Below are 13,239 nucleotides of genomic sequence, written 5' to 3'. Positions count from 1 at the left end.
CATCAGTGAAGGAGAAAAATTACCTGTTTGAAAAATTGTATAATAGAAACAAAGAAACTTTTTTTTTTTTTCAAATTTTTTGTACTTTTTTTATTTATAGCGCAAAAAGTAAAGCACCCAGTGGCGATTAAGTACCACCAAAAGAAAGCTCTATTTGTGAGAAAAAAATGATCAAAATTTCATATGGGTACAATGTTGCATGACCGCGCAATTGTCAATCAAAGTGCGGCAGCGCTGAAAGCTGAAAATTGGCCTGGTAAATAAGGGGGTATAAGTGCCCGGTAGGCAAGTGGTTAAAATATATCACAATGAATACAAGTGTGTCTGTATTTCTATATAACATGCTCATCACAGCCGGGTATGAAGTGATCTGCATCCTTTGGACAATATATATCGATCAGATCGAAGAAAAAGGTTCTTTTTCTTTTAAAATGTTGGTGGATGGAAGAGAGGTAAAGATGTGACGTGCCCTACAGCAGCTAGGGGAAATATCAGGCTGGGGACTGGTTTTTCCACATTTCACCATTTACAATTGTTATTCTTGCAGATCAGAAGAAAGTTTAAAGAAGAAAAACCTTTAATGATCAGCAAACGTGGCAGTCGGAGAGGTGCACACAGGTAAGCCGAAGCGGGAGGGTACAGCGGTTGGGAAGCCATTATGGATGGTAAGCACCGGCTGATTATTTTCATGTTATTGTTGAAGCTCCAGAAGACTGGAGAGCCCAGATTGTAGTTTAGAGGAACAATGGATTCTTATGTAAATCAGATGAGACGGTAACTACAGTAAGTAGATGGGAAGCCAAGCCAGCAGTAAGTCTACGATGTCTTTTAAGGAAGAGCTTATCATCCCCCCCCCCCTTACCTGTGTAGCCGGGTTATTCCCCAAAAGTATACTCACAAATCTGGCAATCCAGGGTGCTCCTTAGGGATCTGTCTCTTCACCACAGTAAACATCCCATCTTCTTGTCCTGATATCTCCGGGGGGGCTGTTTCTTTGGAGTCATGAGCTGTAGGTTACCCTGGGCCACATAGGATGTGAACAACGGTAGCATCGGTCTTTAAGAACTAGGCCAGAAATAATGACGTGCCGGGAGGGGGTCCCTGTGTTTATACCTCCCCCCTAAAAAAATTACAATCATTTTGGAGAAGGAGGGGCTGAGAAAAAGTCTGTAAACTTGCTAGGAAGAGTAAGGTCGCCCTTTACTGTTGATGTAAATTGAAGAACATTTAGTTTGCTCTGTGTACTGTGTATCAGGGCTGTAGATGGGAGGGTATTACCAATGTATAGGGTCCAGGCAGCTGGGTGAATCAGATGTAGGCAGGGAGGGTGATCGGCACAGAGCGGGGGATTACTGGAACCAACCCCCTGTATGGCTTTCTCTGCAGCAGCTGAAAGCTGGCTTCTCCTCTTCCTCCTGCTGGTTTTCAGCTGCTGCAGAAAAAGCCATACAGGGGGGTGTTCCAGTAATTTCCCCCCCCGCCACACCAATCACCCTCCCTGTGCACCATACAATTCCCTCTGCTGTCCAGGCCCCCCTGTGTGCCCCCTACCCCTGCAGTGGTGCCGGCTTCCCTCCTCTCCTTCCTACTGGCAGCTGCAAGCACACAATAGGATCCTTCAGGATGCAGAATGGGGGAAGGGTCCTGTACATATGCCACACTTTAGTAGAGAACAAAAAACAAAGCGCACCAACCTTGCGCATTAATTCAGTAATTCCTAAATTTAATGATAAATTATACTCACAAGAGTAGCAGTAAAAAAAGCAAATAACATCCAAAACCAAACAGAGGGTTAGGAGACACATGCAAGTCCCATCCGGAAGGGAGATAAACTCTTGGTCAAGTTGACGTGTTTCAGAGCCCCACAACCTTTGATCAGTGTTGGATGAACATTTATCATTTTATTCAATTGGCCTTCTTCTGATCTGGGTCCCTGAGCACAGGAGGTGCTGGATGTGTCCAATATGTCACACTTACCAGCCCCTTCCATTCCTGAATCCATACTAGCCAAATACTCGCGGAATGACAGGCACGTGCCAGCAAGTAAACATGGGAGCGTGGTCACCCATGATGTCCCGGGTGATCAATCTCCCTATGAAGTCATGGAAAGCGGTCTCAGAGCAACATCTCTCGATGATATCTGTCATGTTCACGTGTTTTTTTCATGTTTGTGTGGGTCGTGAGGGGCCTGGTATGCTTCAAGAGGGGAGGTGCTTGCTTGCCTCCTCCTCTTTACTGGCCTGCCAGGCCACATGTTCAGATATGGGTTTCGTATGGATTTTAACCATTAGCCGCCCGGCCAATGGCCGTTTGGCGGCTTCAGATGTGCCTCTTCATTCCGGGTGCACGCCATTTGGCGTGCTCCTGCACATGCGCCGTTTGCGGTAATGCAGAGCGGCGCAGCAGCGGGATCTGTCACGGGCCGTGCACCTCGGACACGGCCGATGACAGATCCGAGTACCGGCTCCCGTTGTTGGTACCATGTGACCTGCTGTGACCAATCACAGCAGGTCACATGACAGTTGTATACAATGGATGGCTTCATTCATGATGCCATCCATTGTATACTAGTGCCTAGCTGTGAATGGTCACAGCGATCACATGCACATGTCATGTGATTAGCTGTGACCAAATCACAGCTAAGCACAAAAAAAAAAAAAAAAAAAAAAAAAAAGCTGAATGAATCGATTTCATTCAGGTAAATGCTTGCTTATAGCAAAGTAATTCTTTGCTATAAGCAAATTGTGTAAAAAAAAAAAAAAAAAAAAAAAATACTGATCACTTCCCCAAAGTAGTACAGTGTTACTATGGTAACATTGTACTACTTTGGTCATAGTAAAATATGAAAAAAAAATCTTAAAAAAAAAAAAAAATGTAATAAAAAATTAAATATAATAAAAAAATAAAAAAAATATATTTTTTTTTTTTTCATACTGTCACCAGTCAGTGTCCCTGTTAACCGCCATGCCAGTTATATGATGACGCTGTACTGCACTGGTGACAGTATGTAAAAAAAAAAATAGTGAAAATAATTTTTTTAATTTTTTTCATTTTCCAAAAAATTATGACATAAAAATACAACTTCAAAAAACTCGCCATGCCTCTTATGAAGTACGTCGGACTGTCTACTCTGCAAAAAGGGGTCATTTGGGGATATCTGTACTGTCCTGACATTCTTGGACCTCAAGAAATTAGATTGGCTGTCAGTACTTCAGGATTGATCAATATTCAGATCTATCCCATAGTTTGTGAACTCTATAACTTTCCTACAAACTAAAAAATACATCCTAATTTGGGTTACTTTCACCAAAGACATGTAGCAGAATACATCTCGGCCTAAATTTATGAAGAACAATTATTTATTTGTAAACTTTTATAACAGAAACAAAGAAAAATGTGTGGTTTTTTTTTCAAAATTTTTGGTCTTTTTTTGTTAATTTAGCAAAAAATAAAAACCCCAGCGGTGATTAAATACCACCAAAAGAAAGCTCTAGTTGTGTGAAGAAAATGATAAAATTTTAGTTTGGGTACAATGTTGTATGACCGCGCAATTGTCATTCAAAGTGTGAGAGCGCTGAAACGTGAAAAATGGCCTGGGCAGGAAGGGGGAAAATTGCACGGTATTGAAATCGTTAAGGAGAACACCATGCCATTTAAAAAAAAAATTGTTGTGGGGTTCCCCTCAAAATCCATACAAGACTTGATGGGCCTGGTATAGATTTGAAAAGGGGGGCAGTTATAACTTTTTCTCAGATTCATTAACATTTGTTACTATGTACATTTGGAAATTCAGATACATCCAAATATTCGGAAATTTTCATCCGAAAACTGAATCGTTATGAAACGAAACACACAAGTCTAGTGGTCCCCCCCCCCACATGGGCTTCTAAAGGAACATTGCAAGTGACATGATCCACTGTGGTCATCAGTAAACCCGCCCTAGAAATGTCATGTAGCCAATGCAGCAATGCACATAGACAGGAAGGGGCTTTATAGACGCTGCAGACAATCAGCAGCACTGAGATGGAACAAAGGATTAAAAAAGGTGGAAAGCAGGAAGTTATGCCAATTGTTTATCATATGCAGTGCACAGAGCAAGCTATGGGGGACATTTACTAAAACTTGTGTAGCTGTGCATAGTAGCCAATCAGCTTCTAACTTCAGCTTCTTCAATGAAGCTTTGGCAATAAATCCTGGAAGCTGATTGGTTTCTATGCAGAGCTGCACCAGATTTTGCACCCTCCAGTTTTAGTAAATAACCCCCTAAGTGTCATCCAAAAGGGTTTGCATTGAATGATTGTGTGGCGTTATTATTCTTTTTGTACTGTATCAAGTAATTTATCTTTAACAAATTGATTAACATTTAGAACAAATTTTGCCCAGCTAAATGGCATTTCAATTCAGTTTCGGAAGAGAGGAACACCACCAGTAGAATTTAGACTATAAATAATGTTCATCCTCCTTGCAGCCATCGTAGGAAGCCCCATAAATGTAATATGAGGAATTAGCACCACAAGATCACATTGCCATTTTCTATATACTTTACAGAAATCATGGAGAACCGTCTTTATTAGGAGCCGATGGTGAGATCCAGGACTTCAGAAGTCTCCTTGGATAAGAAGGGAGATGTGTCAGAAGAAGGGGCTGGTTGGGATCTTCTCCAGAGAACCTGCCAGCTGCTATAAATGGCTGATTGATTTACTCCTGGATTCATCCCTTGTGAGAGATGTCCACCACATCTACATCTCAAATAAAACCTGGAACCTCAGACAGGAAATACGCCAATGTACGTTTGGTATTCTCTACCACACCAAGAACAGAGGAAGAATTAATGTCACCAATGTCACCGACTCTTTGTACGATGAGGAACTGAAGGATCTATCAGACATCCTAGGTGAAAGGACTAAGCTTTCCTGTAAACTTTATTTGTGATGATCGCTGTACTTATAATCTTTCTCATCTGCTAAAATGAGCCAAAACTTCCTTCTGTAAGATGGCGACTACAGGGGGACACCACAGAGATGAGGACGAAACATGTCCTTGACCAGGGCCACCGAGTGTCTTTCACCAACATACTTCTACAATAGATCTCAGGCTATTTGTGTGTTTAACAAAACATTTCTGTCTTTATTTATACTAAGCTGAGCCAAGAACAGCTTGACACTGTTACCCAGACATCATGGAGTCAAGGAATGACATAGAGTCAGGAGCATATGTATAGGGGTTGCAAGGGTCACAATTGTGACACAGCCCCATGCTCCAGGGGGCCTGTGAAGCTCCTGTACATCTAGATAGGAGGGGCAATGGGGCTGGCATTTAGAGGGTCCAATCCCCTCCAGCCTTTCAGGGGATGCAGGAGGAAAATGGAGTGGATCAGTTCCTCTCTATGCTGCCACACAGCCTTTCCTATCCACCTCCTGTTGTAATGTGATCAGGCCCCTGTGTATTCCCCAAGCTGACCCTCACCCCCCTCCCCAGCGCTAACAGGTTCCCCCCTCCCCTCTCCCGTCACCTACTGCATGGGATGGGATGGAAAGTGGGGAAGGGGCCGGTAAATGTGTAATTTACTGTCCCTTCCTTGATTTAATGAATAGAGTCAGTGATCCGTACTGATCGCTGATTCTGTTCATTCACACAGTAACAAAGGCATAGAGAACTGTTTCCTATGCTTCAGTTTGTGAATGAATAGGAAGCCTCTGTACAGAGCTTTTCCTGCCCATTCATTCTGTGTAGCTGAGGCTGCAGAGACGGAGATTGAGGGCTGTGCCATCAATCTCCTCTTTCTGTCTCAAATGTGGAACATCAGAGGTCTGTTTAGACCCCTGATATCTCACCACATCCCCCAACAAAATGACAAAAAAATAAAAAATAAAATGACAAAAATGTAAAAAAACTACTGACAACAGTTGCTGAACTAGCAGGGTCATATAGGTTGTACTTTTGACCAGGCCCTGGCATTCCACCACCGTGGGGGAAGGGCTTCGGCCGGGTGTCAGAGGGGCCCTTTATGGTTGCTTGCATGAAAGGCTCTAGTTACCCCTCTGCATGGAGTATGTACTGTATAGACAATAAAGCTCTGCTACACAGATCTGTGCAATGTAATAATACAAAACTGATCATCAATAAGGCAATCATTTCCCCACAGGGAGGAAGAATGTGATTGTGCTGATCGATGATGTGGAGAGCGCCAGTGATGAAGAGAAGGAGAGGATTCTGGAATGTCAGCCAAGTATAGAGAAACTGGCCCAGGAACTTGTCCTTTTTAGAAAAGAGGACAAGAAAATGTTCATTAACCAGATAAAAACAAAAGCATCTTTGAAAAAGCATCAACAGATCCAACACATCATCCGAGGTAATGAATTCATCTGTGTTGTGTTGCTGTTTCCCTCCTCAGAAGAGCTTACACTCTAATGCCGGCACCACAATCATAGAAACACATGGACAAGCTATGGCCATATTTGTGTTTCATGTATTAAATCTACTAGTATGATTTTGGCCCCATGTATTGGGGAAAAGTGCACGGCTACTTGGAGTCTGCAGTGGAAGAGCATGTGACAGGGTGACAACACAAGAGAACAATTGGGAGGCAGGAACAGAGTGTTGTCAGCTTGTAACAGGAAGTGCCTGGAGTAGTCAAAATCATTTATTTAGTAAAAGTTATAGTTTAGAAAAAAAACAATAAAATTACTTTTTAAATTGAATTAACATGCTAATCAGGGCTTTTCTCAGCTGTAACTTCCCCCACCTCTGTCTCCGCCCCTCTGCTCCCCGCTCACCGATATCACTTGTAAAGGCAGAAGTCCGGCTTCTGTGCTTACAAGGGACAGCTTGTCCCCCAGTGGATCCCATAGATCTGATCTCCTGAGTGGCTCCCACTGAGTGCAGAATGGGGACAAAGGAGATGCAGGTGCAGTGCGGATACCGACACCCCCACACAATGATCTACCTGCAAGTGAGAGAGGCGGAGCCACCTACAGTGTGGGAGGAGTTACTAGATCTAACTGGGTGCTTCAGCTTAATACAGCAACAACGGTAAGATGTGGAAGATGGAGGGGGGAGAAGATGGGGGCAGTGGAGGGGGGATTGTATGCAGAGGTCAGAGATGAAGAGGGGTGAAAGTGAGATGTGGATGGGGGATGCAGAGGTAAGTAGCTGCGGAAGAAGGTCCAACTCTGCACTCTGTATGTAACCTCCCAAACTGCCTCACCCACACCCTCATACCACTTCACCTACCTTCCATACTGCTCCACTTACCCCCCATACCACCTCACTTACAACCCCAAACTTCTTAATCTACGCCATACTGCCTCACCTACCCCCTCATACCACTTCACCTACCCCCAATACTACTTCATTGACCCCATAATGCCTCACTCATCCTCTCATACCACTTCACCTACCCCCCATACCACTTCACCTACCATACATACTGCTTTTCTCATCCCCTCATACCACTTCACCTACCCCCCCCATACCGCTTCCCCTACCTCATACCAATTTGCCTACCCCCAGTATTACTTCAATGATCCCATACTGCCTCACTAATCCCCTCATACCACTTCACCTACCCCCCATACTGCCTCACCTACCCTCTCATACCACTTCACCTACCCCCCATACTGCCTCACTAATCCCCTCATACCACTTCACCTACCCCCATACTGCCTCATCTACCCTCTCATGCCACTTCACCTACCCCCATACTGCCTCACCTACCCTCTCATACCACTTCACCTACTCCCCATACTGCCTCATCTACCCTCTCATACCACTTCACCTATTCCCCATACTGCCTCATCTACCCTCTCATACCACTTCACCTACCCCCATACTGCCTCATCTACCCCTTCATACCACTTCACCTACCCCCCATACTGCATCACCTACCCCCAATACTGCCTCATCTACCCTTTCATACCACTTCACCTACCCCCCATACTGCCTCACCTACCCCCATACTGCCTCATCTACCCTCTCATACCACTTCACCTACTCCCCATACTGCCTCATCTACTCTCTCATACCACTTCACCTACCCCCATACTGCCTCATCTACCCCTTCATACCACTTCACCTACCCCCCATACTGCCTCACCTACCCCCCATACTGCCTCACCCACCCTCTCATACCACTTCACCTACCCCCCATACTGCCTCATCTACCCTCTCATACCACTTCACCTACCCCCATACTGCCTCATCTACCCTCTCATACCACTTCACCTACCCCCATACTGCCTCACCTACCCTCTCATACCACTTCACCTACTCCCCATACTGCCTCACCTACCCTCTCATACCAATTCACCTACTCCCCATACTGCCTCATCTACCCTCTCATACCACTTCACCTATTCCCCATACTGCCTCATCTACCCTCTCATACCACTTCACCTACCCCCATACTGCCTCATCTACCCCTTCATACCACTTCACCTACCCCCCATACTGCATCACCTACCCCCAATACTGCCTCATCTACCCCTTCATACCACTTCACCTACCCCCCATACTGCCTCACCTACCCCCATACTGCCTCATCTACCCTCTCATACCACTTCACCTACTCCCCATACTGCTTCATCTACCCCTTCATACCACTTCACCTACCCCCCATACTGCCTCACCTACCCCCCATACTGCCTCACCCACCCTCTCATACCACTTCACCTACCCCCCATACTGCCTAATCTACCCCTTCATACCACTTCACCTACCCCCCCCATACTGCCTCACCTACCCCCCATACTGCCTCATCTACCCCCTCATACCACTTCACCTACACCCCATACTGCCTTACCCACCCTCTCATACCACTTCACCTACCCCACCATACTGCTTCATCTACCCCCTCATACCAATTCACCTACTCCCAATACTACTTAATTGACCCCATAATGCTTCACTCATCCCCTCATACCACTTCACCTACCCTCCCCCATACCGCTTCACATACCGCTCATACTGTCTCACCTACCCCCTCATAACACTTCACCTAACCTCCATACTGCCCCACAGAACCCTATACCACCTCACCTACCCCCCCATAATTCCTCACCTATCCCCATACTGTCTCACCCACCCCCTCATACTACTTCACCTATCCTCCATACCACCCTACCTATCCTCCATACTATCCTCCATACTGCCTCATTCACCCTCTCATACCACTTCATCCACCCCCATACTTCCTTACCCACCCCCCATACTGCCTCACCTACCCCCTATACCACTTAACCTACCCCTGATACCATCTCACCTACCCCCCATACCACTTCACCTACCCCCTATACCAACTAATCTAACCCCTTATACCACTTCACCTAGCACCGATCCGCTTCACCTACCCCCCCCCCCCCTTACCTACTCACCTATCCCTCATAGTGTCTCACCCACCCCCTCATACTACTTCACTTATCCCCCATACTACCTCACTTACCCTCCATACTGCCTCAGTTCCCCTCTCATACCACTTAATCCACCCCCCCCCCCCCCATACTGCCTTACCCACCTCCAATACTGCCTTACATATCCCCCATAGTTCCACACTCTCCTACCCCCCCATACCCCACCTCACCTACCCTCCACACCATCTCACCAACCTCCCATATTGCCTCACCTACCCCTCATATGGCTTCATCTACCCCCCATACTGCCTCACCTTCCCCCTCATACCACTTCACCTGCCCCCCATACTGCTTCACCCCCTACATACCATCTCACCTTCTCTCTTCCAGGTATAGCCCCTTCCTCTATCCCTTCCTAATCACTGTGCATCCCTGTCACCCACCTAATCCCCCCAGGTTATAGCAACTCCCACCCATCTCCCACTCATTTCACCTCTCTCCTACTCTCCTAAACCGTTGACAAACAGTCAACATAAAACAATGCACTCCCTATGTGGCTGGCATGTTCTTTCATTTATTCCTAAAGTGGTATTCCTGCCTAACCATAACTACTCTCAGAAATGTAACACACACTTACTACTGACACCTGAACTCCGTGTCCATATAAGCCACGGCCAATATTCAGCACTATGACAACCACCTCCAATATTCGTTGCACCACCCTTTTTTTCCGCTTGCACACAGGACCACTGCTTTCAGATACACCCCCATAGCCAACCTTACTGAGCAGTGCAAGAGGCACCATCTTGTGTCTCTCTTGGAGTCTGAGATCTGACCCCCCAGAAAATAATTATCTACTGCCCTGCAGGGCTGTGCAGTGCAAGTGAAATACTCAGCTGTTTCAATGTGTCACTTCCTCACCGGCTGGATGCCCTCCATTGCTGATCACTGACATTCTCTAGAGTTTTCCTGTCATTGAGGAGGAGACACTTCACTTGTTTGGACTGGAAGGGAGCAACGCATGAAGTAGGTGAGCTTTTTCCCTGCTGTCTGCTGCAGCTGGATGGTAGTGTGACCAGGTCCTTATTAACATAATACTGTGAACCCTTTAAAAAAAAGGTGTTTGATTCATCAGTTCGACTCACCATGGATGGAAAAATGTACAGAATAATGAAAGACAAAAAGATGAAAGGCCACTGAGTTCTCTGTATTGATTTCCTCTCTTTTTGCCTTTTACAGCTCACAACAGAAGACTGTGGGTAAGTCATAACATTGGGTGACAACTTTTATCTGTGACATCACAGTGATGGCTTGCTTACTATTAGTCCAATACATGGTGACACGCAATGCCCACTGACCTATTTCTGGCCATGTCTCCATTAATAATGTACAAGTGTACAATCATTACTGCAAACCACAATACAGAGGTGATGACTTTACATTATTAAGTGTCCAATGTGAGAAACAATTATATCCAATAACTTGGGAAGTTGGTATTCTGTTACCCCGAATATGGCATTGGGGTGATTTTCTGTAGCCCAAAACCTGAAATTAGGGCACTTTCCCATAACCCATAACCTGATAGTGAAGTAGTTTCGTATACCCTAAAATTGGGGTGGTATCCTGTAACCCATTACCTGACATTGGGGTGGTATCCTGTAACCCATCACTTGACATTGGGGTGGTATCCTGTAACCCATCACTTGACATTGGGGTGGTATCCTGTAACCCATCACCTGACATTGGGGTGGTATCCTGTAACCCATCACCTGACATTAGGGTGGTATCCTGTAACCCATCACCTGACATTGGGGTGGTATCCTGTAACCCATCACTTGACATTGGGGTGGTATCCTGTAACCCATCACCTGACATTAGGGTGGTTTTCTGTAACCCATAAAGTGACATTGGGGTAGTTTCCTGTAACACATAACCCGAGATTGAGGTGGTTTTCTGTAACTCATAACCTGACATTGCGGTGATTTCCTATAACCCATCATGTGACATTGGGGAAGTTTCCTGTAATCCATAATGTGACATTGGGGCAGTTTCTTGTAACTTGACATTGAGGTAGTTTCCTGTAATATAACATTGGGGTAGTTTCCTATAACCCATCATGTGACATTGGGGCAGTTTCCTGTAACTCATAAACTTCATTGGGAAGGTTATCTATGACCCATAACCTGAGATTTGGATGGTTTCCAGTAATATTTAACCTGACATTGAGGTGGTTTCCTGTAACCCATTATGTGACCTTGGGGCGATTTCCTGTAACTTGTAGGCAGGTAGGTTTTCTCCACTGTTGGTGATGCTCAAATCAAGTGACACCTCAGCCTGGAGAGGAAGTCCAAGAATAACAACATTTCTCTTGGGTTTCCTGGGTCAATGGAGCAGTGTTCCGGTTGGCTACAGTGAACCCATGTGACCCTTGGTGGCCACCTGGGGTCAGCAGAGTCTATCTGTCCCTGCCCTTGGGGTTTTGGTACTCTTCTGGTGTGTGGCTGGTGTAGAGAGAGAGACCCGCTTGTTAGGAAAAGTAACTAGCGGTAGGAAAAGGTTCCTGATGAGCAGGGAAAGATTAGGGAAGAAACTTCCCTCTTGGGATCAGATTAGCCAGGCCGGGCTGCACCATCTGAAACAGATGCTGTTGGCACCTCTCCGCCACATCTAGTTAGGAGTTATTGCCCCAGCGATGCTCTTCTGCCAGTGTGTTAGTAACATTGGCATTCTGTCTAATACAAGTTCCAAGTTTTACTGTAACTGGACTCTGTATTTACTGCTTGTACCACACAGCACCTCCCTACAAACTCATAACCTTCATTGCGGCAGTTTCCTGTAACACACAACCTGAGATTTTGGTTGTTTCCTGTAACCCATAACCTGAGATTTTGATGGTTTCCTGTTCCTTTTAACCTGATATTGGGGTTGTTTCCTGTAACCCATAACCTGACATTGGGGCAGTTTCCTGTAATCCATAACTTAACATTGGGGAAGTTTCCTGTAACCCATAACCTGACATTGGGGCAGTTTCCTATAACCCATAATGTGACATTGGGGTTGTTTCCTGTATCCCATAACCTGGTATTGAGATGGTTTCCTGTAACCATATAACCTGACATTGGGGCAATTTCCTGTATCCCTATAACCTGACATTGGGTTGTTTCCTGCAAACTGTATCCATGACTCCAAGTCAACCTAAGCTTCCATAGATGCTAGAAATTTGTACAAATATATTTTTATTCAGTCAGATATTTATTGGGTCTTACCGCTGCAGGGCATTTATGTCTTTTCTCTTTTTCAGGTCACAGAATGTTGGAAAAACAAATGGTTTTTTCTGGCTATTATCCTCATTGTTTTATTTGCTTTTACACTGTATGTTGCATTTTTGAAGCACTTATTCCTTCATCATCCCTACAAGACATGGCACACAAAGAGCACACAGAAACATGGCTGACAACAGATCTACTCAGCTTCTGGAATTGTAAAATAATCCTTCCTCTAGAACAGGCATGTCATACTTTCAGGCACTTTATATTCTTAATCAGTAATCGTTCACAGCGCTGTCTAGTTTCTGAACTCATGAATAACATGCTCTGCATAACCAACATATGATCAATAAAGAATGAAGTCTCTCAATTTCTAGTTACAGTCTGTGAAAGAGAAGTCCTCTAGTATGGTGCAATGATATATTCATGGTGACCTCTATGACCAATCTGTGACCCCCCCCCCTCAGGTGCTCCTGCACTCACCAGAGATCTCTGACCTCCTGCTCTTAGTATAAGAGTTAACCAGACTTGTGGATATCTCCCCTCCCGGGTTCTTCTAGTTACTCCAACACTCCTTAGATGTCACTGTCCAGGACCACACCTGCCTCCAGACCACACCAGTATCA

General features: G+C 45.2%; 1 protein-coding gene across 2 annotated transcripts; it reads left to right on the top strand.

Annotated features, from left to right (window-relative positions):
• Positions 1-533: 533 nt before the first annotated feature.
• On the top strand, positions 534-12,983 carry LOC149457605 (uncharacterized). 2 transcript variants are annotated; one of them, XM_089683462.1, is made up of 5 exons: positions 534-618; positions 4,549-4,894; positions 6,146-6,352; positions 10,587-10,606; positions 12,649-12,983. In XM_089683462.1, the coding sequence occupies exons 2-5, from the start codon at positions 4,627-4,629 to the stop codon at positions 12,799-12,801; spliced, it is 648 nt and encodes a 215-aa protein (XP_089539588.1). In that variant the 5' UTR covers positions 534-618; positions 4,549-4,626; the 3' UTR covers positions 12,802-12,983. The 2 variants fall into 2 exon arrangements, with proteins under 2 accessions (XP_089539588.1, XP_089539589.1); XM_089683463.1 differs by having other exon boundaries at positions 600-665.
• The last annotated feature ends 256 nt before the right edge of the window (positions 12,984-13,239 follow it).

This window comes from Staurois parvus, unplaced genomic scaffold, assembly GCF_062004578.1.
Source record: "Staurois parvus isolate SC_StPar_1 unplaced genomic scaffold, SC_StPar_1.0 ptg000311l, whole genome shotgun sequence".
Classification (NCBI taxonomy): domain Eukaryota; kingdom Metazoa; phylum Chordata; class Amphibia; order Anura; family Ranidae; genus Staurois; species Staurois parvus.
Note: the sequence above shows the minus strand (reverse complement) of the source record. Positions and strands in the feature narration are given on the sequence as shown.

What these genes read in the sequence shown, in the direction of transcription:
- LOC149457605 (XM_089683462.1), top strand. Translation starts at nt 4,627, where the DNA reads ATGTGTCAGAAGAAGGGGCTGGTTGGGATCTTCTCCAGAGAACCTGCC. An exon ending in GATCCAACACATCATCCGAG is followed by an intron (nt 6,353 to 10,586) that starts GTAATGAATTCA and finishes TGCCTTTTACAG; the next exon opens with CTCACAACAGAAGACTGTGG. An exon ending in CTCACAACAGAAGACTGTGG is followed by an intron (nt 10,607 to 12,648) that starts GTAAGTCATAAC and finishes TCTCTTTTTCAG; the next exon opens with GTCACAGAATGTTGGAAAAA.